This window comes from Otolemur garnettii, unplaced genomic scaffold (genome assembly GCF_000181295.1).
Source record: "Otolemur garnettii isolate 467f Iridium unplaced genomic scaffold, OtoGar3 scaffold00094, whole genome shotgun sequence".
NCBI lineage: Eukaryota > Metazoa > Chordata > Mammalia > Primates > Galagidae > Otolemur > Otolemur garnettii.
This window is the reverse complement of record NW_003852489.1, coordinates 1,849,234-1,872,349: the sequence shown is the minus strand read 5'-3', so window position 1 is coordinate 1,872,349 and position 23,116 is coordinate 1,849,234. Positions and strand designations below refer to the sequence as shown.

At 49.5% G+C, this 23,116-nt stretch overlaps 1 protein-coding gene across 3 annotated transcripts in view; it reads right to left on the bottom strand.

The window, feature by feature from the left end:
• MSI2 (musashi RNA binding protein 2) overlaps nt 1–23,116 on the bottom strand; it is a 268,411-nt gene that overhangs the window by 45,307 nt on the left and 199,988 nt on the right. For all 3 annotated transcript variants that reach the window (XM_012808789.2, XM_012808790.2, XM_012808791.2), the window contains exons 4-5: nt 18,433–18,547; nt 8,629–8,703 (exon numbers count right to left, since the gene is read on the bottom strand). In XM_012808789.2, the coding sequence (XP_012664243.1) occupies nt 8,629–8,703; nt 18,433–18,547 (190 nt within the window). The remainder of the gene's footprint in view (nt 1–8,628; nt 8,704–18,432; nt 18,548–23,116) is intronic.

The following is a 23,116-nucleotide window of genomic DNA, read 5'->3' as shown; positions in this document are numbered from 1 at the left end:
TGGTGCAGGAGGAAAGGGTCAGGGAGTTTAAATTTACACCCAAATAAGTGGTCGTCCTAAGCCACTGGTTCTGCGATGGGTTCCACCTCAGTAGTTCTGGAATCATCTCCCCTGACAGGGCCGCAGAGGCTGTAGCAGGAGCTCCTGTACCTCTGGGAGCGAGGCCAAGAAAAGCAAGACACGGGGGCAGGGGGTGGAGGCCGGGGCAGGAGGCTACTCCCCAAGCCCAGGCCAGGTCTTGCTTCTCCTGGGGGGTGGGCAGAAGGAGAGGGTGGACTGGAGAGCTCTGGAGTCGTTTCCACAGTGGCCCAGGTCACCAATACCACCCAGGAGCCTAAGCCTTGGGTGTGGCCACTATAGCATTTCTGACACTTAGCAAAAGGTCATCAACTGGAGAGAACCGGCAGGTAGGTGAAAGCGGGCTCAGAACCCAGCCCTTTGCCCATGGCAAGGCCACTTTCCCAGCCTTCATGCTTCTGGCAAGCTCTTCCACCTCCACAGCACGTGGCTCTGCTCCACAGCCAGGACACAGCCATAGAGGTGAGACTGATCACACTAAACCTATCTTTGCTCCAAGACCGGACGACCTAGCTGAAGTGGCCCCTACTGACAACGGCCACAGCTTCCCACCAGAGGAACAGGACAGCCCTGAGCCTCTCATCCACTGCCTCCACCGCATGTGAAGCGGAGAACAGCTGTCTTTTCTAGTGGCCACAATCACCTGGCACCAGAGAACCATCACTGGACCGGAACACAGAAGGCAAGCGACACCTGGTGAAGCAGCTGCCCAGCATCACTTAACCACAGCCCTCCTTCTCGCTGACCTAGGACCTGTCCTCAAAATCCAGTTCTCATAAGTCAACACTGGCAGCGGAGATGAGACCCGTCATCTATTGCTAAAGAGGAACACAAACTGTCATTTCTAGAACAACGGTCCAGGCCAACCTGGCCAGGGAAGAGACACTCCACCTGGGGGCCAGAACCACCCCTGTGGTTTGCACACAACATCATGGGAGGGATGCCTGGACCCCCACTGCCCCAAGTGCTCCATAGCTCAGGCCACTGTAGGTTGTTGAGACTTTGGCCCAGAGACATTTTGGCAGTTGGGGCCATAGTAACCCTGCTATCCCCATTAGAGATGCCAGACCCCAAAGGACCACCAGCCAGCTCAAGGTAGGGAGAGAGGAATGGGGCCACGAGAGGAAAAGGCAGCGAGAAGTGGTATAGTGCAGGAGACATTCTTCAGGACTCACCAAACCCTTCTGATTCACTGTGGAAATCTGACCACATCATTCCTCTACTTAAAGTTGTCTTGAAATCCTTCATCTGTTGTGGGGACCTGATTTAACTTCCTCAGCTGGCTCCTAAAGCCAGGACTTGTTATCTCTCCTCCCACCCAAGATGCTTCTGCAAGTGCCCCATACACTGAACTTTTTTTTTTTTTTGAGACAGAGTCTCACTCTGTTGCCCTGGGCCTGGTAGAGTGCTGTGGCATTCTCAGAGCTCACAGTCACCTCAGTCTCTTGGGCTCTAGCATCCTCTTGCTTCAGCCTCTTGAGTAGCTGGGACTATAGGTGCCTGCCACAACACCTGGCTAGTTTTTCTATTTGTTTTTAGTAGAGATGAGATTTCATTCTTTCTCAGGCTGGTCTCAAACTCCTGAGCTCAGGCAATCCACCCGCCTTGGCCTCCCAGAGTGCTAGGATTACGGTGTGAACTACGGCCTCTGGCCTGAACTTTTCTTAATGCTAGGACCTGTGATAGCTTCCTCTCGCAAGCTTATAGCAGAGACTGCTTAGTTTTGCTGGTGTCTTTTCATTCCTTTTTTAGTACCAAAATCCTATTTTTAGGGGGGTGCATAGTTACCTGAAATAAAGATATTGTTGAGGTTGCCACATAGGTGAAACTGACTATGTAGCAAAGTCTGGCCAGGGGGATCTAAGCAGAGTGTCCGCACAACTTCTCAGAAGTGTCATTAAAGGGAAGGTGTGTTCTTCTGAGATGGGTAAGTGATGGCGGGAGTCTGGGAAGTTTTATTAGACCATGGGGTGGCATCTTATGGCCAGAACGAGAATAGGGAAGAGACCCAACCCCTAATATTATGGAATCACATCCAGGCTTCTATTCACATGGGAGAGAAAAACAAACTCTTATTTTATTCAGTCCATTACTACTTTGTGTTTCATTACTTACTTTTGGTTTTCTTTCACCCTTAAAATTCCCTGATTCAGAGTCTAAGCATGTCACTTCTCTGCCTGGGATATACTTCTCTCCCTTCTTTATCTAGCTTATTCTGTCTGGCTTCGTGAGACCCAGTTCTGGCATCACCTTCTCTAGAGGGCACTCTGAACAGCAGCACAGACAGCGTCCCACTGCCCACTAAGCACCTGCCCCATCATGTTTGCTGGGTCTCTTGGCTGCATCCTTAAGGAACCCCAGTCACGCGGATATGGATATGTGGCATCTGCTCCAGTGGTGATGACGGAGAAGTGGGAGGGAGGGGGAGAAAGGATGAAATGGAAGGTGGGCGAAGTCCCAGCACCTCTCTGGCTGCACCTGGGAATCCTCTGTCATTGCTCTCACTGACCAGCAGGGAACTCCATCATGGGTGAGAAAGATGCTCTCAAGGGCTGACTTCCTAAGAACCTCACTGCCTACTATTTATAAAACTTCTAGTTTTATGGCATTTCCCGTTTACAAGGCACATTCACACACACGCTATTCCTTAATTCTAACAACCCAACTAACTGGGCAGTTGCGTTATTCCCAGGGCTTAGAGGGGTATATAACTCGCTCAAGGTCACATGACTACGAAGCAGCCCAGTGGGACCTGGGAACAAGGTTCCGGAGCTTCCCGTCCAGCCATGTTTCCACTGCACCACAGGTGTCTCCTCCAACCCACACTGCTCCGGGGAGCTACAAAAGCAAGCCACGTACACAACCCCATGCGGGCCCGTGTGCACAAGCATGAGTGTGAGCACACACACACACCTGGTGCACAGAAGTGAAGGGCTCCAGATGTTCCGGTGGCATTTGCACTTGAGGGGGGAGAGATGGCAGTGGAAGGAGCATCAGGGCTGTGTGTGCAGCTGGTGCGTGCAGATGCTCTGCCACTCTGCTCAAGGACAGACCACCCCCAGCAAGTGCGGGGGACGCAAGGAAGCAGGGAGGGCCGGGAACAGGCGGCAGCCAGAGGGAGTCCGCATGCTTTGAGAGACTGCGCTAGGCTGGCACTGGCACGGGTTATCCAGTGCATTCACCTCCCCCGGAGCGAGAACAGGACACTGGCAGGCTAAGAGACGGCAGCACACAGCATGTCCGTGGTAAACAATTTATTTTTCTACCTCAGTTGCTTACAGGGGAAAAAAATAAAACGTCATTAGGGAGAAGCACAGATGAACTATTTACAGAGATGAAGAAAATTCACAATGGCTAAAATGTTTGCGAGGCAAGCATACTAGGACAAGTTCCACCAAAGCAAAGCAATTCATAGCAAAACAAAACAGGGCGGGGGGCGGGGGAGAAGCCATACAAATTTTGTTTTTTGAAAAAAAAAATAATAACACTCATGAAAAAGCCTGTGAGAAAATAAAAGGAAACTAACCAGTTATTACATCAAGCATCTTTAATGAGATGAGCCAAACTGCACACGTGGGGTCTCAAGGACAATGACATTGGAATGCATGGATTTGCTCACATCAAACGTGTCACATGGAAGCACACGGGTCGCTTCTCACAAACTATGAGCAGGGACAAAGGGGTGACTGCAGAGGGTCCAACTGAACAGTATGTTATTAATCCAAGAGGGTGGGGATATTTCGAACAGGGAAGTGGAAGGAGTCAGGATCATGGGAAAAGATCCTTCTCTAGGTGACCATCAGGAGACCCAGCCCTGAGATGAGGTCTGATCAGGATGGGCCCTCTGTGTCCAGCCCCTCCTGCCCCAGTGGTGCCAAGGCAAAGCCAGCATGGACAGGGAGGAGAGGCCGAGGAAGGTGAGGGCCAGTGTGGATCAGTGCCCATGGTGCGTGACATGTGGCAGCACCTCCTTGAGGACAGATGTGCTTATTATTTATTATGGCAATGGCTGCTGAGAGACTGGCCTCAAGAGACAAAAAGACAGGTAGTGCTTAAACAGCTGCTCTTCCAGATTAAGTTTCTTCACATTTTATAGAACAGTTTGTGTGTGTGTTCAGTTTTGCTACTGTCCGCAATAAGACATAAGTGCTCCAGGTCACATATCTGCAACTCCCCCCATATCTGCCACCCCCCACCAGGCTGCCAGCGCTTAAAAGCTCACCCCCCACCCCAACTGCCCCAACAAGCCTATTTGGTCATTATTTAAAACAATTCCACAGCTTCTTCCTGGATTGCCCTGAGGAGGCTCTAGGAAGTTTGTGAGAAGTTTCCCTCTGGCCCGTTACATTCTGGGAAAGTTGAGGTGGAGTTGGGGGGGGGTGTTGGTCACAATGCATACAAGCAGCAAAACAGGAGGTGGCTGGAGAGTAAAAAAATTTTTTTTAAAAAACTTAAGTGAAGCAATGAGGACGTAAGTCTTTTCCAAGAATTAAAAATAAGAAAAAGAACATTCATTCAAACAGGCAGCTAGGACAGAGTTTCAGTGGGCACTGACAGCAGCAGGGTGGCCCAGGCCGGGACCGTGTCCTCGCTCTAGCAATGGTAGCAAACCCCAATTTGTTATGCCTCTCTTAAGAGCTAGTTGATAAAAATTATGTCTTGTGAAATCGGCAAATAGTCTGCAAAGTGAAATAAGAACAGAAATTAACAGATTAAACTGAAATGAGAAGTCTGGGGCCAGGGGTGGGGGTGGGGAAAGAGAGGAAGTAGGGGAGACCAGTGATGGCAACCATAATCATTCCAGACCGAATCCCAATCTGAATGCCGGGCCGGGGAGGACACCTGAGCGTGGGAAGGAGCCATTGCCCACACGGCTGGTCACCACCCAGCCTTGCTATAGAAGAACTGCTCCCTGCTCTAAAATTATCCAGAGGTGTCTGTCTGGCCCCCTTTCGTGGAAAATCTCATTGATTCTCACAGAATCCTGAAGGGTGACGGAGGGAGGTGCTGCCTGACATGGCCTGTGTGGCCCGGGAAGGCTGTGACAACCCCATGGCACACAGATGAGACTCTGCTAAGTAAGAGTGACATCGGGACCCCCAACCAGGTGAATGAAATGGGTGTTCACAGGAAGGGTGAACTGAGGTAGGAAGGAAGACCCTTTGTAAAGAGACATGTCTTCCTCAAAGGGACACAACCCCCTTGGCGTGTGAGTGGGAACAGGATGAAAGCCCTGGAGCCTGGGGTGCACCTTCATCTCTCTCAGCCAGCTGTCTCTGCGGCCCTGCGAAGGAGGGCTCAGGAAGGGGCTGGGAGAGGTTCGGGAGCCACACACAGTGTAAGGGGCTGGAGCGAGGCACACAGTGAGGACACAGAAAAGAAAGACCACAAAGAAAAAACACCAGGACAGTCGGTGTGATGTGACAGCTGTGCAATGTCACAAAGTCACAGGACCAGGGCATGGCAGGAGCCAGCAGAACCCACCTGGCAGGGAAGGAGAGAGCAGAGGTCTGGGCTGCCCCACCTCTGGGTGCACCCCAGGCCCAGCTGCCTCAGGCCGGTTCACCAGAAACACTCAGTGGTACTAGGCAAGAGATGGCAGACGGAGCAGTCCAGAGCTTACTCCCACCCCCAACCAGTGATCTTGCTCCTGACGCTAAGACCAAGGTTCCTGGAGGGGTCAGGTTTGGTCCCAGAGGGCAGCAGCCACTCTCTGAGCTCTTGACGGGGATAGCACAGGGGCCTCCCTGGGCTTGGTGTCTAGTGCCACTGGCTGCCTGAGAAGGCACCTGGGCAGAGCAGATGGGCTGACACTCTCCATAGGGCAGCTTCCTCACCGGGTGGGTCAGGAGAGATAAAGACTCTGACCCCAGACTGGCTCCTTGCTGAGGGAGTAGGCAACAAGGCCAGGCCCCTTACCTGCCCCAAGAGCCACTGGTGGCCTCTTTCTCACCATCGGTTAAGAGAAACGAGGCTTCTGTGGTGTGAACAGGAAGGATGGAGAAATGGAAGGTTTGGTGGCTAAGGGGTAACAGAGCAGCTAACTCCCATGGGTCAGGGAACCACTGCCTATACATTTTAATACCTGATTTCTGTCCCATGCAAACCCAGGACTATGTTAGCTGCAGGAGGTGGTGACGGTGATAAACGGCTGGGCCCTGGGCATACTCACTTCATTCCCTCACTTGCAAACCTGAATACCCAGTCCCCAAAGCTTTAGCTTTTAGTGAAGGGCTGGCACCCCGGAGATCCCACCTCATCCTCCCAGCCTCAGTTTGGTCATTCTTGTATGTCCATCTGCCTGGGGTGGACCCAGGGCTGCAGGTCACGGAGGAAGAGTTCTACCAGATGCTTCCTGAGCCAGCTCACGGGGGTCCAGGGGCAGGCTCTCCAGTGAGACAGAGGCCTTAGTGTGGAACCTACTTTGTTGCCCCCCAAATGATTCCATGTTAAGATTCTCCCAGCTCTGTCCTCTTGGGACGAGCACCACACCGTGGGGCAAGAGCCACCTGATCAAGAAGGGGGGCTGAGCACACAGGTCAGGTGGCACCCAGATGCCTGAGCCTGTGCATTTGTCACCCCTGGGAGGAAGGAAGAGAAGCTGCCCCTGAACCGTCACCAGCTCCTGGGGTGATCAGGGTGGGAGGGAACGGAGCATAGCTGTACTGACCCTGTGCGGCTCTTGGGGAGGCGTGGCACACATACGCAGGCATGTGTGAACCCTGCAGCCTCACCACAGTACGCTTCTTCCTTTAAGCTTCAGAACAGAACTTTCCACAGTGATAAAGATGGCTATACTCTGTGCTGACTGCAGCTACAAGCCACACGTGGCTACTAAGTCCTTGAAATGTGGCCAGTGTAACTGAGGAACTGAATTTTTCTTAAGTTTCAACACTACATGTGGCCAGCAGTTTAGGGCTGGGCAAATTGCTGCTTAGGGAGACAGTAGAGCACAGCACGTGAGACCTGACCACCTGCGTCCAGGTCCTGCCCCACCCCTTTTCTACCTCTCCGCCTGATGGTCTCCACCTGTAGGTGGGGGTATCTGATGGCAGTGCCTGGCGGAGTGCTGGCCTCTCTGCTTCTGGTGCACACTCCCCTCCTCCTTCAGGTTCAGGGGCTTCGGTGGCCCCAGAAGCCATCGCTATGGGAATCTCTGGGGAGGGCTTCCTTTGCACAGGATCCCTGCAGATGGCCCCTCCAAGATAGGGAACCCTCCTAGCCCCGGGGGCCACTCATACCCCTCTACCTCCAAGGCTTCAGCTGTCCCTGCCTTCCTCTCCCCTCTGACCCTCACAGACCCAGAGCCCAGCCTGCCCAGACCTCCCATTTACAGAAGAGAAGTAAGGCCTAACTAGGTGGGTGACCTGCCCATGGCTGCTTGGTCTGCTGGTGTCAGAGCCAGGCCAAGAGTCCGGGGCTTCCAGTGCTGCTCAAGGGCTCTGTCCACGCATGGCTCTATGCAGCTCCCAATATACCTTGCCCAGCCCAAAGCTCCGCCGGAGCCCCTCCCTCACTCTGCCTCCTGTCCTCAGCCTCCCTTTGCTTCCTAATTCATCTCTGACCCCCTAATTCATCCCAGGCCTCCCAGTCTAGACATGATGACCAATCAGAGAGAGACCCATGCAGCCCAGTTCTGTGACAGGGGCTTCTTGCCTCAGCAGAGGATCCACAGAGGACAAGACTCTGCGGCTAGGACCTTCTCTAGAAGCCTCGGCTGTCCTCTGCACACTGGCACCCCTCAGCACCCCAATATATTTTCATCTGTACTTCCAAGTCTGGAAAAGCTGGCTGACCCCCCTGAGGAAGAGCAAAGCCCCATAAAACATCACTTCTTTCATCATCCCTCCCCACGTATCTGTAGGACTGTGCATCTCCTCTCTGCTGCTCTGGGAGGGAGGTGGAGTACCCCATCGGCCACTTTGGTGCTAGGGGAACCCCGTGCATGGCAGATACTGCTGTGGGCTCCGCCTGAGGGCTCTGATGCCCAGACAGGGAAGGAAGAATCTGAACAGCCCCCATGCAGGATGGACAGCAAACCCGAACCGGCAGCACAGCACCAACACACACCAGAAAGGCACTGAAGCTGGAGTGGTCAGGGCCGGGCAGGAGGAGGAGAGGGGGAAAGGGAGGAAGGGTGGGGAGACGTCAGACATCACGCAAGTGGACGGACGCAGGGTGAGGGCTGGGGGGAGGGCAGAGAGTGAAAGAAAACCCTGGGCCTAGTGTTTTGTACCAAGGGACAAAAACCTGGAACAGGCTTCAGAGAAAGGAAGTGCGCAGAGGGAGGTAACCTGTCTCAGTTTCCTCCTTTCCCTTTACAAGTTGCTACTGTCAAATACTGAACACCAGTGAAACATTTCAGTTAGTCAGAAACTCAGAGCTGCATCCTGACCCTGGACTTAAGTTGATTTGAAATTTAGCACACACAGGTCATTTCTCAGACGGATGCATGTGTGAGCTGCATTCTCTTTAAGGGTCCTCCCACCTCCCCCCAAGATGCAGCCCACCTCCCATATTTCCAAAGCCCTGGGAGACCAAGCCACTCACCTGGGAACTGATAGCCATAGCTAGGAGCAAATCCGGGGTAGCCTCGGCCATAGGTTGCCACAAAGTTGGGGTAGCCTTGAACAGAGAGAAAGATCAGAGTCCCATTAGTACAGCTGCCTCAGATCGGGGGTAAAAATCTCAGGGAGGGAGGCAATGAGTCATTTTCCTTCACAAAGTGATTTGTCATTCCTGAGGGTCTTGATGAGGGACCCAGGTCATTGCTCTCCTGTGGCTGGGGACACTGCAGTCGGCTGCTGGTAATTAACCCGTATTTGGGCAGCCAGACCCCCAAAGCCCATGTACTTTCTTGAACCTGCAGAGTAAATGCCATGTATTAGCACCAGACACAGGGCCCGCGCCTGGCTCTGACATTTGGAGAGCTTACCCTGAATGCACTTTACCTTAAAGCTATTGACAGTCAGAGATTAAAGTCCTTGTAATGCCTGCTCCCAAGGCAGTGGACAACAGAGCCAGCACCAGACAGAGCACAGACTCCTGGGGGTTGCGGCTCAGTGGACAAACTCAGGGCTGACCTGGAGCCCTGGAAAACCACAGCCCAGGGACGGTGGGTCCCCGAGGCCCACATCCCAGCAAGGCTGCTCCACAGAAGTGTGGGTATCTCTAAAAGACTCCTGGAGAACAGTGAGGGGATGGGTGTGTTAAGACATCTACCACGAAGAAAAACTCTGCTGCCAAGCCCTGGTGCTGCTGTGACCTCCGATCTGTCACTCAGCCTCCAGTGAGGTCAGTCATCTGCCCACTCAAGCTACTTCACTCTTCACGTGCCTGTCTCCTGATTCAGGCTGCAATGAAGGCCAACACAGCCTTCTTGGGCTGACCGACACTTCATGGCTATAGGAGACCCGTGGCTTCCTCCTGGTACTAGCCCAACAGGCTCATCTTGACCCTCCCCTCCATGTATAGGCAACCTCAATACAGCCATGCTCTTAAAGCCCCACTGTGGCCATCCTAGTTAGCAAAGCTAAGCTTGACTTTTGCTTCAACCTCTGAGGTATATGTCAATGGCAGTGTTTTGACTGCCCAGCACCTGAACCCTCTCCCCATGTGTGAGCCTCAGGGAGGGGCCTAACGTCCATCACGGAAGCAGAAAAGGCTCCTTCCTGTTCTCCAGGGCTTGGCAGCTGGGAGGCAGGTCGTGAACCTGGGCTTGGCCAAGAGAAGCCTTCCTCAAGGTCTGCCGCTATAGCCAGAGGGGAAGGGGGGTGGCCTCCATAGCCCCTGGACCAGGTCATTCCTGGGTTGTCCCCCTGGCTAGGGCTGGAGCCCTGACCATCCAGCTGCCCTGGTTCCTGCCTGTTTTCTGAATCCTGCTCAACACTTCCTCCTGTCAATTCTGTGCAGCGCCCAAGTTCCTTCCAGTCATTTCCTTTTCTACTTCTAGCAGACAGAATTGTTTCTGTTGTTTGCCATCAAAACACTGGTAGAAAATTACTTTGATGGATGGATTTACGACAGTCTGCAGGCTCTCCAGCAAGGAGGACAACGGGGCCACTTTCTACGTGTGGCTCAGCACTTTTAGAAAGAAAAAAAGCTTTGCTAAGCACAAACTCAGGGCCTCGTCACCCCCGTCCCCAGTGGATTCTCACACATCACACAATCACTTTCTGACCCTGCAAGTGAGGATTCAAGGGAAAGGAGCATGGACTAAATTCCAGCTTGCCTGCTTTCTGGCTCATCTTCTGGTGCCTGTCCAGCACTTGTGCTTTAGAGGTCCAGGGACGGGGCCCACTCTCCCTCACATCCTCATGGATCTCAGTTTTGGAGCTTCAGCCTGTGGTCAGTGCATGGACCATCAGACCCAGAACAGAAGCTCGCTTGTCTGGAAGTCCTGACTCTGGCTCAAAACCATGCCCTTAGGGGTTGCGATGGTTTTAATGTTTGCGTATTCCCAAATCCATAGGTTGAAATCCTAACTCCTAAGGTAACAGACTTAAGAGGTAGAGCCTTTGGGAGGGTACTTATAAAAATGCCCCCCCCCCCAGAGACCCACTGAGGACACAGCAAGAAGGTGCCATCTAGAGGAAGTGGGCCCTCACCAGAAACGGGATCGTCTAGTGCCTTGATCTTGATTTCCCAGCCTTCAGAATGGTGAGGAATAAACATTTGTGGTTGATAAGCCACCCGGCCTATGGTATTTTGTTACATTTTAAAAAAATTATTTTATTATCATTATTTTTTAAGACAGAGAGTCTCACTCTGTCACTCACGGTAGCCTCAGACTCCTGGGCTCAAGAGATCCTATTGCCTTGGCCTGCCAAGTAGCTGGGACTACAAGCGCACATCAAAATACCCAGCTAGTTTTTCTATTTTTAGTAGAGACAGGGTCTTGCTCTTGCTCAGGGTGATCTTAAATTCCTGAGCTCAAGTAATCCACCTGCTTCAGCCTCCTAAAGTGAGAGGATGGGATTTTGTTCCATTAATAACAGGTTGACTCAACTGAGTTAAGGGTCTTCCCTCTTCTCTTGGAGCCAGAGTCTCACCACCTGTAGAAAGTCTCACAGGTCCCTGGCAACACTGATGCACCCAAGTTCTCAACTGACACCAGCTGTGGCTCCTTTCCCTGGCTTCAGCCAGAGCCTTGCCAAACCTGCAGCCACAGCCCCCTCAACTGTCTTTTTCTCTACTGGGTCTGGCCACTTGTTCCTCCCCTGACTGTCTATTCCAGCACATGGTGTCTCCCAGGTGGATAGAGTGCCACAGCGGCGTTGCACTGACTGCTGAGAAAACAAGCCCAGTGGGGCTCAGAGCTCAGGCACCTGATGGGAAGGAGAAGAGGAAAAAGGGCAGAGGCCAGGACTCCCAGGCCTTGGGAAACACGCACACACTGGCTCCTTCCTTGTATTTATTTCATGGCTGGGCAGCTCAATTCTCCTCCAAATTAATCACCCGCTATCAAATATCTTTCAGCACTACATTTCTTATACCATTATTTCAACAATATTGATAAACGGATTATACGCCAATAGCCAAATCACTGCTGCCTAGGGGCCTTGCTGATGAAAAATGGCTCCTTGGCTTCTAACTTCAGAACTAGGGGTCTTAAATATTTTAGTGTTAATCTGACAGCAAAAGAATAAGCCCACGTGTCAGCTTAGCCTCACAGAGGGTGGGAGATGGGGGAACGGCCAGTCCCTCCCTGCACTCAGGCCCCTACTAAGACGCAATTAGATCTGCCTTCTTCCTGACATTCCCACAAGTCTTCAACAAGAAAGAAGAAAAGGGTGGTCAAGCTCACCCCAACTTTGGGCCTCACCCCACTCTTCTCGGACACGTCAATATCATCATCTCCTGAACAATGAAGATGAGAATTCAGCCTCCTCCAGAGAGGGGGATCTTATCTCTACCCCCCATTGCCGAACATCCTCTAGGTCAGGCAGATGAAATCATAAATTTATAATACAACATTACTTCAATTTTCCTCTTCATTTACTGCTGTGCAGCCCAGCTCTGCTCGAATGGTTCACAGCCCCAGCCACACGGGGAAATTGGCTGGCTGCATATCAATAGCACATTATAGCAGACCCATGCCAACGCTCCATCAGGCCACATTACAGCGGGACGACCCAGCCACCACTTCCATTAGCAGCCCGGCCCCTCCTGCACTGGCCACTGCACAATTTATTTGCTCCAATACTCTGGACACCTGATCAATCCCGCAGTAATTATCTCTTGTCACTAAAGTAAAAAAACCAAGCCTTCTGCCTGGATGGCCACCTCTCTTACAGATCGGCTTTTCATTGTGAAAGCCAAATACAGAAATCAACAATAGTATCTGGATTTGCCAGCGAGCTCATTTTGGGGATAGCAGGGTTCCCAAAACTGAGGTTCTAGGTCTACCCTAGAGATGTCTGCATTCTAGAAGTGTCCATGACTCATCCTCTCTCAGGCTGTGACTCGGCTACTCAGAGTCATGGAAAACTGTTTCCTACCAGGCCCCAGACTTGAAAGAGGCAAGGGCTGTTTATCCCAGTAACTGCCAGAGTGTGACCCATCTGCTGCGCGGCGTGCAGAGCCTCGCCTGGGGCACCACACCGGCTCCCCAAGGTCAGCAAACAGACCAAACACCAACTGCCAAGAGCCCTTCCCAGGCAAGGGAGTGAAGGTCACCGTCTATGGTACATATCTGCTCGGGTCCCCAGAATCATCTTGAGTTGCAGGGGATCCTCCAGACCTGTGCCAAATTATGTTAATTGAATTTAATTTCTATGAAATGAAAACTATGGTTCCCCAGTCACACAAGCCACATGCAGCTGCAGCTAGTGGCCGGCACAGACAGGACCATCCCTCCCTTGTGGAGAGTTCCACTGGGTTGTACTGCTCTATGGCAGACAATGAGGATCTGAATTCAGAGTTCCCTCTGTCCATTAGCAAACAGCTGAACCAATGAACACCTCCTCGAGAACAACCTAAAACGATACTTGGGGGAAAACCAAACCCAAGTCAAAATTAATAAGTAAGTGTAGGTGGGTGGCTCTAAGTTCCAGCCAATCTCCTTTGGCTCTGTCAGCGAATGTCAGCGGATTATAGATTCCTAGTCCCTCTTCTAAGCAATGATTTATTTATTTTTTCTTTCACTGCAGAGATGCTTAATGTCAGGGAATACTTGGTCAGGATTTCACTGGGGCTTCTCAGTACGAGAGTAGGTAAGAATGCTTTTGGCTACAGTGCTTCAGCTGGTCTACAGTATTTCTCCACTTCTGGGCCTGCCAGGGTGAAGCTTTTCTGCAAAGCCTCATCAATACACTATTTCTCTGATACTGCCATCAACATGTTAAATAAATAACATGTGCCCAAGCAGGCCAAGAGATTCAAAGGCAGTGAGATTCTGTGGCGGAGGGCAGAGAAGGCTAAGAGGAATCAAACATATCAACAATCAGCATGTGTTTGCTTTTCTTAAGCCGCCTTTCATTAAGAAAAACTAAAGAGATTCTATTGCACTGAGCTGGGCAACTGAGTGGAGACCTCTTTGCTGCCACAGGCTGCAGAACACAGTCTGAGGGGCTGCAAAAGAAGTTTCCTAAGGGTCTCCTTTGACTTTGGCTTCGTACCGCTCAAAGGTGGAAGATCTGGAATTCCCACTGGGCTGATTATCCTATGATTCAGTCAAAGGCTGTGAAACCTAGAAGCAAAACAGGTAAAGGTTTCCCCCCAAAGATGTTTGTAGCCTTATCAAGAGCGATCAAGAAAGAATAACTGTGCAACTATATGCTCGTCGGTCTCCCTCTGATGAGATGGTCCAAAGCATGGAGACAACCTGAAAGGGCATTTAAAAATTACCCACAGTTCCACAGTGTCCAAGTCATCTGCTGGTTGACTCAGATTCCTCACTAGAATGTCAGCTCCCTGCACTCAAGACGCTTTGTTCTCTGTTGGTTCTTTCGCGCCCAGAGAAGTGCCTGGCACTTAGCGGGTACTCAATAATATTTGTTGAATAAATGAATTTTAACATTTTAATGGTTTACAGTCTCACTTATAAAAAAGCCCCGAGAAGTGCTATGTATTTTTCTGCTCTTTCAACAATAAACGTTTAAATCACTGAAACCTCAACTCATTCCATTCCTTCATCAATTTTTTAAAAATGTGTTTCTGCATGAGCCAAGTTCATCCGCCAAATCATCGTTGGTGGCAATGGCAACAATTCCAGGAGCAGCATGCAGGCGTAGTGGCCCATGGAGATGGAGACCCATGGGACTGGTGGGGGTATGTCAGGCCGTCCCAACAAAGGATTACGCTGCCTGATGCCTCGCTTCCACTTCACGGGGAGGAAGCCCGAAGAAAGAGAGAAACAGTGTTTGATGATGGAGCAAATGGCAGTCTCCTTACCCAGAGTGTCCAGGGGCCCAGGGTGCCAAGCTGTGCCAATGGGAGGAGTGGACGGCAGCCCAGGGAGTTTCCAGCAGCACCTCAGAGAAGGTGCAGCAGGAGACTCTGGCCTGGCGGGGGAGGCAATAGGCTAATAGACTGTGAGACTGTGAACTCATTCCTCAGATGCTGTGTCTGGTTCCTCCCTCTGGACCTCAGGCTGAGCTGGTTCCCAGCTGGGGGGACGCATTTTGGGATCTCTTAAGAGATTCATCCACCATGTGGATAACCTCACCACAGCGGCTGGAGGATTCAGGAGGGCCGGGGGCTGATGGGGCCTGGAGTCCAGCACGGGCATCTTTATCAGAAGGTGGCAAGTCAAGAAAAATCCAAACTCTTTAGGCTGGAAGGCTGCAGTTGACACAGCACAGGTCACATGGTGGGTCTAGCTAGGCTCCCAGCCATGGGCAAGAAGGAACTCCAAGAGGCAGGGTGTTGGACATCTGGGTGATAATCTGCCAGGGCTACCGAGGGCCTTATTTGTAAACAACTCCTAGTTTGATACTCAACTATGGTATTGTTGATTTGGAGACGTATATCTTTTCCACATTTAAACATCCCTGAAAGTGGCATCTATCTTGCAGTCAATGTGATAAGAAAGAATCCTGCAGTTCAGTTAACAGCATTTTTTTCTTTCTGAATGGAAACATGAGGGTGCATCTTATTAGCCATGGCATCTTGCAGTGGACTAACTACAGCACTTGCCAGGCAAGACATGGTCCCATTTATCCTCCAACAACCCCATGACGTGAATTTATTACCCCACGGGTGGGGTAAAGGAAGAAAAGAAAGGCTAAGGCACTATCCCCAATTCAAGCAGCTGTCAGGGTGAAGAGCCCAGATCTCTTGATTCCAAAGTCCTGAGCTCTTTCCCCTGGACCACACCACACAGCCCTGCTTGGTGGGGGCCTGCTCTGGCCAGCTGACCCTTCCATTCTATCCAAAGGGCTCTCTGCTTGGCTGGAGGAGAGGCCATGGCTCTCTGACCTAGGGTTGAACTTGACAGGGCCTGGAGGTTGTGCCAGGTGGCAGCCTCAACCAGAAATTATGGCAGGCAAAAGGCAAAGGCCTTAAGCAATAGGGGTGAAGCGTGTGGGGCCAGGGGGGTTATAACTCAAGGATAATTAGGCTCCTTGATGACGATGCTTTTACTTAATGGCTACTTTACTGTGGCTCAGGGAAGTCCTAACTTGAACGTGAGAGCAGGGGGGAAGAGCTGGCGCAGACGAGTGAGCCTCAGGGAGGCATCACCTAGCCATCCCTCCATGAGCAGGCACCACACAGACGGTGTCTGGACCAGCACAGGGGTCTCAGCAGGTGCTCTCAGGAAGGGGCCATTCTCGTCTGCCCACCACGCCTCTACTCACACACACCTGGCAAGGCTCTTTAGGTGCCATGGAAGGATGCTGGCATCTTAAGGCTGCTTAAGGCTCACTCATCCTTCTCACCCAGCTGAAATGCCACTTCCCCGATGCCTCACACTGGCTTCCATTCCTCATTATGTGCTCCTCAAGTAGCCAGGAACTCGATCACTATGACCTCAGGGTCTGTGGGATCAGCTGATCCATGCTGGTCTCTCTCATTAGATCACAAGCTCCATGAGGGCAGGAACCACGTCTGCTTGTTCAACTGTTGTGTCCCAGGGCTAGACCAGGGCTGGGTATTCAGTAGGTGCTCAAAGACAATGTGATGATGAATGCTTCCTGCCCTCTTCCCTGCCTGGGCTCCCATTATCAAACTGTAAGTGTCTTTCCGTTCAGGGACCCAAGTATAAGTGTTTGTGGCGATGTCGGCCTAAACCTTTCTCAGAGTCCGGTAGGCTGACCACGGTGCATCTTTGCTCTCTGTTGACCGACATGTGCTGAGCTGGTTCCACTGAACACCTCTGCTTCTCCCTGACGAAAACCAGTTCATTCTTCCTGGCATGCAAGGGGTATCAAGTTACACTCAGAAATGTGGGTACTTCCTAAAGATTTGGACCCTAAAAAATCTCCCATTTTATGCTCTAGGAATTTACACTCATTTTAAATTCAAGATTCCAAAAGCCAGCAGGTAGTAATAGGTTCAATTCTTGTTCTTTTCTTTTCTTCTTTTTTTTTTTTTTTTGGTGTTTTGCTATGTTGCCCACACTGAAGTGCAGGGGCTGGATGTAATGCCACTACTGATCAGCACAGGAGTGCTGACCTGCTCTGTTTCCAACTTGGACAGGTTCACCCCTCCTCCTTTGGCAACCTGGTGGTCCCCCATGTCTGGGAGGTCACCATGTTGATGCCTAAATTAGTGCAGACACTGAGTTGGCATAGTCCATGATAGCCCAGAACTCGTGGGCTCAAGTGATGCTCCTGCCTCACCCTTTTGAGTAGCTGAAACTATAGGTGCATAACACCATATGCCTGGCTCAACTCTTTTTCTTTAAGGCTTGATTTTAACATTTAAATGTAGTAATTTGGAGTTTCCTTGAAAAAATAACGTAGGGTAAAACCAAACAAAAATTATTTTTTAAATTTTAAAGCAAGAGCTAAGTAATTATCTTATAAGTAATCAGGAAATAAGTCTTACTGACTTTTAAAATCAATTTCTACTAATAATTATATGCCTAAAAATGGATATATGTATTTTAGGTCCTTTGACTTTTTCTAGTAAAGGTGCCTTCCTATATACCACACTGTTTTAATTACCGCAGCTTTGTGTCACTTTCTGGTATTGGTCAAACTCATCTTCTCTCATTTTTCCTATTAAAAACATTTTCTTATTTATTCTCATGTGTATGCTTTCAGTTAAGTTTTAGAATCGTCTGGCCAACTTTTAAAGAATTAGAACATGATTTTTCTTTTCAACTGTTAAGCCTGAAAAATTAATTTGAGAATTTTTAATATTCTCACGGCGTCTCTCTGCATTTTATAAAGTTCCTCAAAATTAGCTTTAGCTCCTCTTGTTATTTCCAGCGACACGGAGATATAATTCTTTGTAAGATCAAGGGAAGTCTCATAAATTTAAAACTATGCCAGGAGTGATTTCAACAGCAGCAAATCTGAAAATGCAGAAAGGGCTTATCAAACAATATAGAAGAGGGGCTCTTAGCCAAACCAAATGAAAACCCATTCAAACTAGACAGCTCATGTGCCTGAATGGAATTCTACCATTAACTACCATTTATCCCATTTAATTAGTATTTTCCTGACACACAATAACTTGCACTAAAATACCGTCCTCTCGCCTTTAAATTTCTAATTATTGTCGCGACCCACACTATTACGCATCTCCACTGCTTTCTCCATCTTTCATGCCATTTAAGCGGTAAGATTTTCAATTATCGACGCAGGACGGACAGAGATACCTTTAAGGGAAGGGGCATAATACACAACTCAATTTCTCTAAAAGCCAGGAGAAATCATTTTTAGTCAGAACAAACACACTTTGTCTTTCATCATTTTTTTTTTTTTTGCAAATAAAGAGTAAAACAGGCTATTTAAAACATCCATTTAAATGCAAATTTTGATATCCCAAGAGAAAAATGTTAATCATTTAAATAGACAGGATTATCACCCACCCTTACCACTTCCTCTCCTCGCTCAAGTTTTAGAAAATGCAGCTTTAGCCCACACACATTAAGCTAGTCAGGAGTCCTCAGGTCTTTAGAAATCTCACTGGACTGAGGCTGAGAGGGAAATTTCCTCCATTTGAGAAAGTAGATAGAACGGTGAGAAATAGTATCAAGCATCCTATGAGCCAGGCAAGAAGTTCATCTAATCATCAAAAAAGGTTTTGGAAGGGGAATTACGATCCTCATCTTACAGATAAGGAAACTGAGGCACGGACAGGGAACGCCATCTGCCCAAGTGCTAGGTGACCCAACTGGGAGTACAGGCCTCCACAGCCCTCCCAAGTCCATGGTGACCCCGCAGTCCTGGCCAGACTCACCCAGCATCCCCATGCCCAGCATGAACGCATCCATGGTGTAAGGCAGTCCCCGGGCCCGGCCTCTCGTCCCAGGTGGGAACATGACTTCTTTTGGCTGAGCTTTCTTACATTCTACCTGTTAAACAGAAAGGCGAACAAATGAGATGCAAATGAATTCCACGTAAATGTCAAATGCAGAACGGATCTGGTTATGAGCTAAGTTATTTTTAGCTTTGCTCCTTACTCACTGTAAAAATAGCCATGCCGAGTAAATGGCCTGCAAAATAAATATTTAAGAAAACACACTACTTGTGCAAAGCCTGCTTTGGAAAAACCTACAAGGATGAAATTGGGTTCTGGAGGGCGAGAGCTAAAGGTATACACACGTGTGGCTGCAGCTCAGACTGAAGTTTGAGCAAAAGGCATGACAGTGGAGGAGGCAGACAGTGGTTGTTGGATGTGTCTGTGGGTAACAACTGCAATAATAATCGTCCCAACAAATGCAATCAGTGTAACCTGGTTTCTCGTACCCCCAATGAATCCCCAACAATTTAAAAAAAAAAAATGATCACTGGCAATTGGCCCTTTGAATGTTTACGAATTCCTGGCGTTCCTTTAGGCCAGTGCGCTTCACATCAGGTCATCTGATTCTAACTCTTACTAAATAAAGAGGATGCTCAGACACTGGCTCCATGTCACAGATGAGAACACGGAGCATCGGAAGCCTTGTGGAACATGCTAAAAACCATCCCCAGCAGGTACAGGCCTACCCGCCCGATCTTCAAAATTTCTAGGTCAATGATATTGCCATTTCCACAAAACCCATTCCAGCAAACTCCCGAGAAAAGTAACAAGATTAAACACTGATTCTGTTCATCTGGATTACTGGTTTCTCATTTTGCAGCTACATCTTCAAGTGGTTGCTAATCTTTCCTCCCTGTCCTTCTGACTCTAAAATTTCTTAATCCTATTCCACTTGCACACCCAGAGGTCACTTATTTAACCACTTTAACTACATGAAATACAAATCTCAGGAAGTAAAAAATGTGGCCTGCTGAAGCTCTTCCACTGTCTTAATAATGGAAAGCCTTAAGCCTGTGCTCAAAGCCTGTGCTCAGTGCTTGCTCACTTGTAGTTTACAGAGAAATCTAACAAGCTTTGTTAGCTGGTAGTCAATCCCTTTGCTGATGAAGATGGGATGTTGTAGTAGAGGAAGGCAAGGAAGCTTATAGCAGCCAAAAGTAACAGCAGGACAGTCTGATAGTGATGGAAAAAAGACAAGAATCAGGTATCTTATGTAAAAGCAGTCTGGGCCACATGGTATAGGAGCAAAAACTCCACGTAGCTCAATGGATGCTGAGGGTATCACTGTAACACGGAAAATTACTATTGTTCACGGTGCCCGAGCTATGGAGACAAAGTTAAATTGTGTGCAGTATACATTATTCAAAAAGGAACCTCCATGGGTTACCCATTTTGGGGATACTCTCATCCCAGATACTTCAATCAAAAAATACTTTAGTGCTTAAGTTTTTAAGGGCTGCCTTAATTACCTAAAATATAACTCTTCTTTCTTCAAGGACACCAGATAACAGGTATTATTTTTCCTTTGCAAGAATAACCACAACTGCCCTAACAAGTGGAGATGATGGTCCAGCATTCGTAACTCTCATGTTTAATACACAGAGTTTCCATAGGTTAAGAGGAAAGAGAACAGCATCCCAAAAGAGAAATGGGTAAAAGACATGAACAGACAGTTCACAAACAGCTAATAAATAAACACACGTCCCAGGGCGGCACCTGTGGCTCAAAGGAGTAGGGTACTGGCCCCATATACTAGAGAAGTGGCGGGTTCAAACCCAGCCCCAGCCAAAAACTGCAAATAAATAAATAAGCACACGTTCCAAAAGTGAGACATATATATATATATTGCCTACCAGATTGGCAGTGATGAAAAGACTGTTTGATGGGAGGGTTCTTGAGGGTATGGAGAGTAGGTGTGGAAATTGGCACTTTCATTTCTGGATGGCACTCTGCCAGTGTACCAAAAGCCATAAATATACACAGCTACCCAACAATCTTACCTCTAGGAGTTTATCCTACAGGACATATGGAGAAGCTATTCACTATAAGCATTAACTAGAGTTTTTTAAAAAAGGAAATACCCTACATTTTCAACCATAGGGGTTGGTCAAACTGAGTTTGGTTTATCCCCACTGAATGCTATGTAGCTCTGGAAAAGCGTATTGATGCTAATATGTACAGGTATTGGGAAACCCCTCAGTTCTAGGCAAACCAGGATGGCGGGTCAGCTACGAGAGGGAAAAAAGCAAATGACAGTGACTTTCTGGAACATATACATAAACGCTTATCCCATACAGGGAAAGAAATCCTAAAAAGATACATCAAAGTTGTGTTATAGCAACTTTCCTTTTCAATTTCCACTGTGCATTTGCTATTTATTGTTTATCATCCATGTTATTTGCTAGGAACAGGCAAGCAGGTTTGCATAAGACAATACACTAGATTGTCACCAGTAGAACTATTAGGATATTATCTTTGCAAGTAGGAGGGAAAGGTGATTAAAAAGAAATAAATTCATCCAAATTGAGCCTTTCAGATTTCGCTCAGAAGCCCAGGGTTGACAAGTGCCTCCGGGGCTCCAGAAAAGCAGGCTGAGAAACCTCATTTGCATGAACCTGCCCTGAGCCTGGCAAGATGGGCGTGCCCCACACAGGCAGACAGATAATTACCTATCACCAACACCAGGATCGGGAATAATACCGCTAACCAGCTCACTTCTTAATAGCCCTATCGGTGACAATCTATTGCATTGTCTTATGAAAACCTGCTGCCTGTTCCTAGGCAACCTGATCAACGAAAATTTCAGGTTTATACAATTTTCATTTAGGGAACATAAAGGTTAACTGACTGTAATGGGAGTATTTTAAACAAACCCACCTACTCCTCCTCTCACTGAACGGGGCTGGCAGCTCCGCCGAGTTCTGCTCTGTCTTTGCTGGCGGCAGTTTGGGCAGCACCGACTGCTGTGTGGGTTCTGCCAACCACCTGCCATGTCAACCGTGAATGCTCTCGCAGGCCAAAGGCCGTGGCATACGCACTCTCTGGGGGACCCCCAGCCTGGCCTGGGCATTTGAATGACAGGGTAAGGCAGGAATCACAGCAGGGGGCCTGGCCTGGTCTGCATGGAAGGCCCCTCAAAAGAGTCTCAGGACCATGAGGCCTGTCCCCCAGCCCCAGCTCCTGGGGACTCAGTCACTTAATTCAACTGTGTGATGCGGGGGAATTAAATGTGCCTGCAAGTGCTAGGCTTTGGGGGATACAAAGATAAATAAGGCAAGCCCGTACTTCTGCGAGAGCGCACTCTGTTGACAAAGCTCAGGCTCTAACTGTCTGGTTCTCCCAAGATTAAAGCAAGTACGTACACCATCAACCTGTCCCCCGCCATTTATAGGCTTGTCAGCCTCTGAAGCCTCTTGAGTTAGACCACACTTCAGTCACCACCCCCTGAGATCCTCCCCCAGGCCCTGTGCAGGCCAGAGACCTCGGCATGAATGGCCAGGGGTATGGGAAGAACCAAAACAGGGTAAGGACCAGTCTATCTCCCCGACTCTTGTCACGTCCTTGGGTCATCTGGCCACAGACCCCCTTGTAGATATCTATTACTATGCAACAAACTGCCCCTGAATGTGGTGGCTTCGAGTAACAATTTATCCTTCTTCCTCCCGATTCTGTGAGCTGTCTGGGCTCAGCCAGGCTCTTGCTTATTGTGTCTCATGTCACTGTGGTCAGACAGTGCTGGGACCAGAGCCAGAGAAAGTCTCGACAAGGCTGGGAGTCCAAGAGGACTGCTTTGTGTATACGGCAGGTGGCCCGTGCCGGTTCGGCTGGGGTACCAGCAGCACCGCACTGACTTCAAGGGGAGTGTCCCAAACACGAGCTTTCCACGGGATGTGGGTAGAAACTGCAAAGATTTTCGTAACCTAGCTTTGAGACCCACGATGTTACTTCCACCACAATTCTGAAGACATGGGGCCAGTTGAGCTTCAGTGCAGGAGGGGTGGCCCAGATCACAGGGACAATCTTTGGAGACTAGTGACCACACAAGGTCAATGAAGGGGAGTGAATAGACAGTGCAGGGCAGGCATTTCTTGTACCCTGGCACCTGGATGGTGGATCCCTGAGGCAGGGCACAGAGATCCCTTCTCACTGCAGCCCCATGGAGGCCTACCTGGCCCCACGGTCATCAGAAATAAAATAGAAGAGGTTTGTACAGTGACTGGGCCTCTTGCTCTGGCTGTTTTAGCTCCACTCCCTAAAGCCCCCAGGTATGGAAGGGCTCCCTACCACACCCACCCAGAGGAAGGGCTCCCCACCACCCCGTCCCTGAGCATGCTCCCTGGGGCAGCCCTGGGTGGGGGCAGCCTGGAGGAAGACCAGTTTTCCCCCTTGCCCCTCCTGTACCCACAGCCACTCATGGGGGATGCTACTGTTTCAAACAGCCCCTGAAGAACACGGCTCTCTGGAGGAGCAAGAAGTTACTCACTCAGCCAGGAGGTTTGTTGTTCCTCTCTATTTAGAAATAATTTTAGGGTGGTGGCTTGGTGGGTAGGGCACCGGCCCCATGGACCCATATACTGAGGGTGGTGGGTTTGAGTCCAGCTGCGGCCAAACTGCAACAACT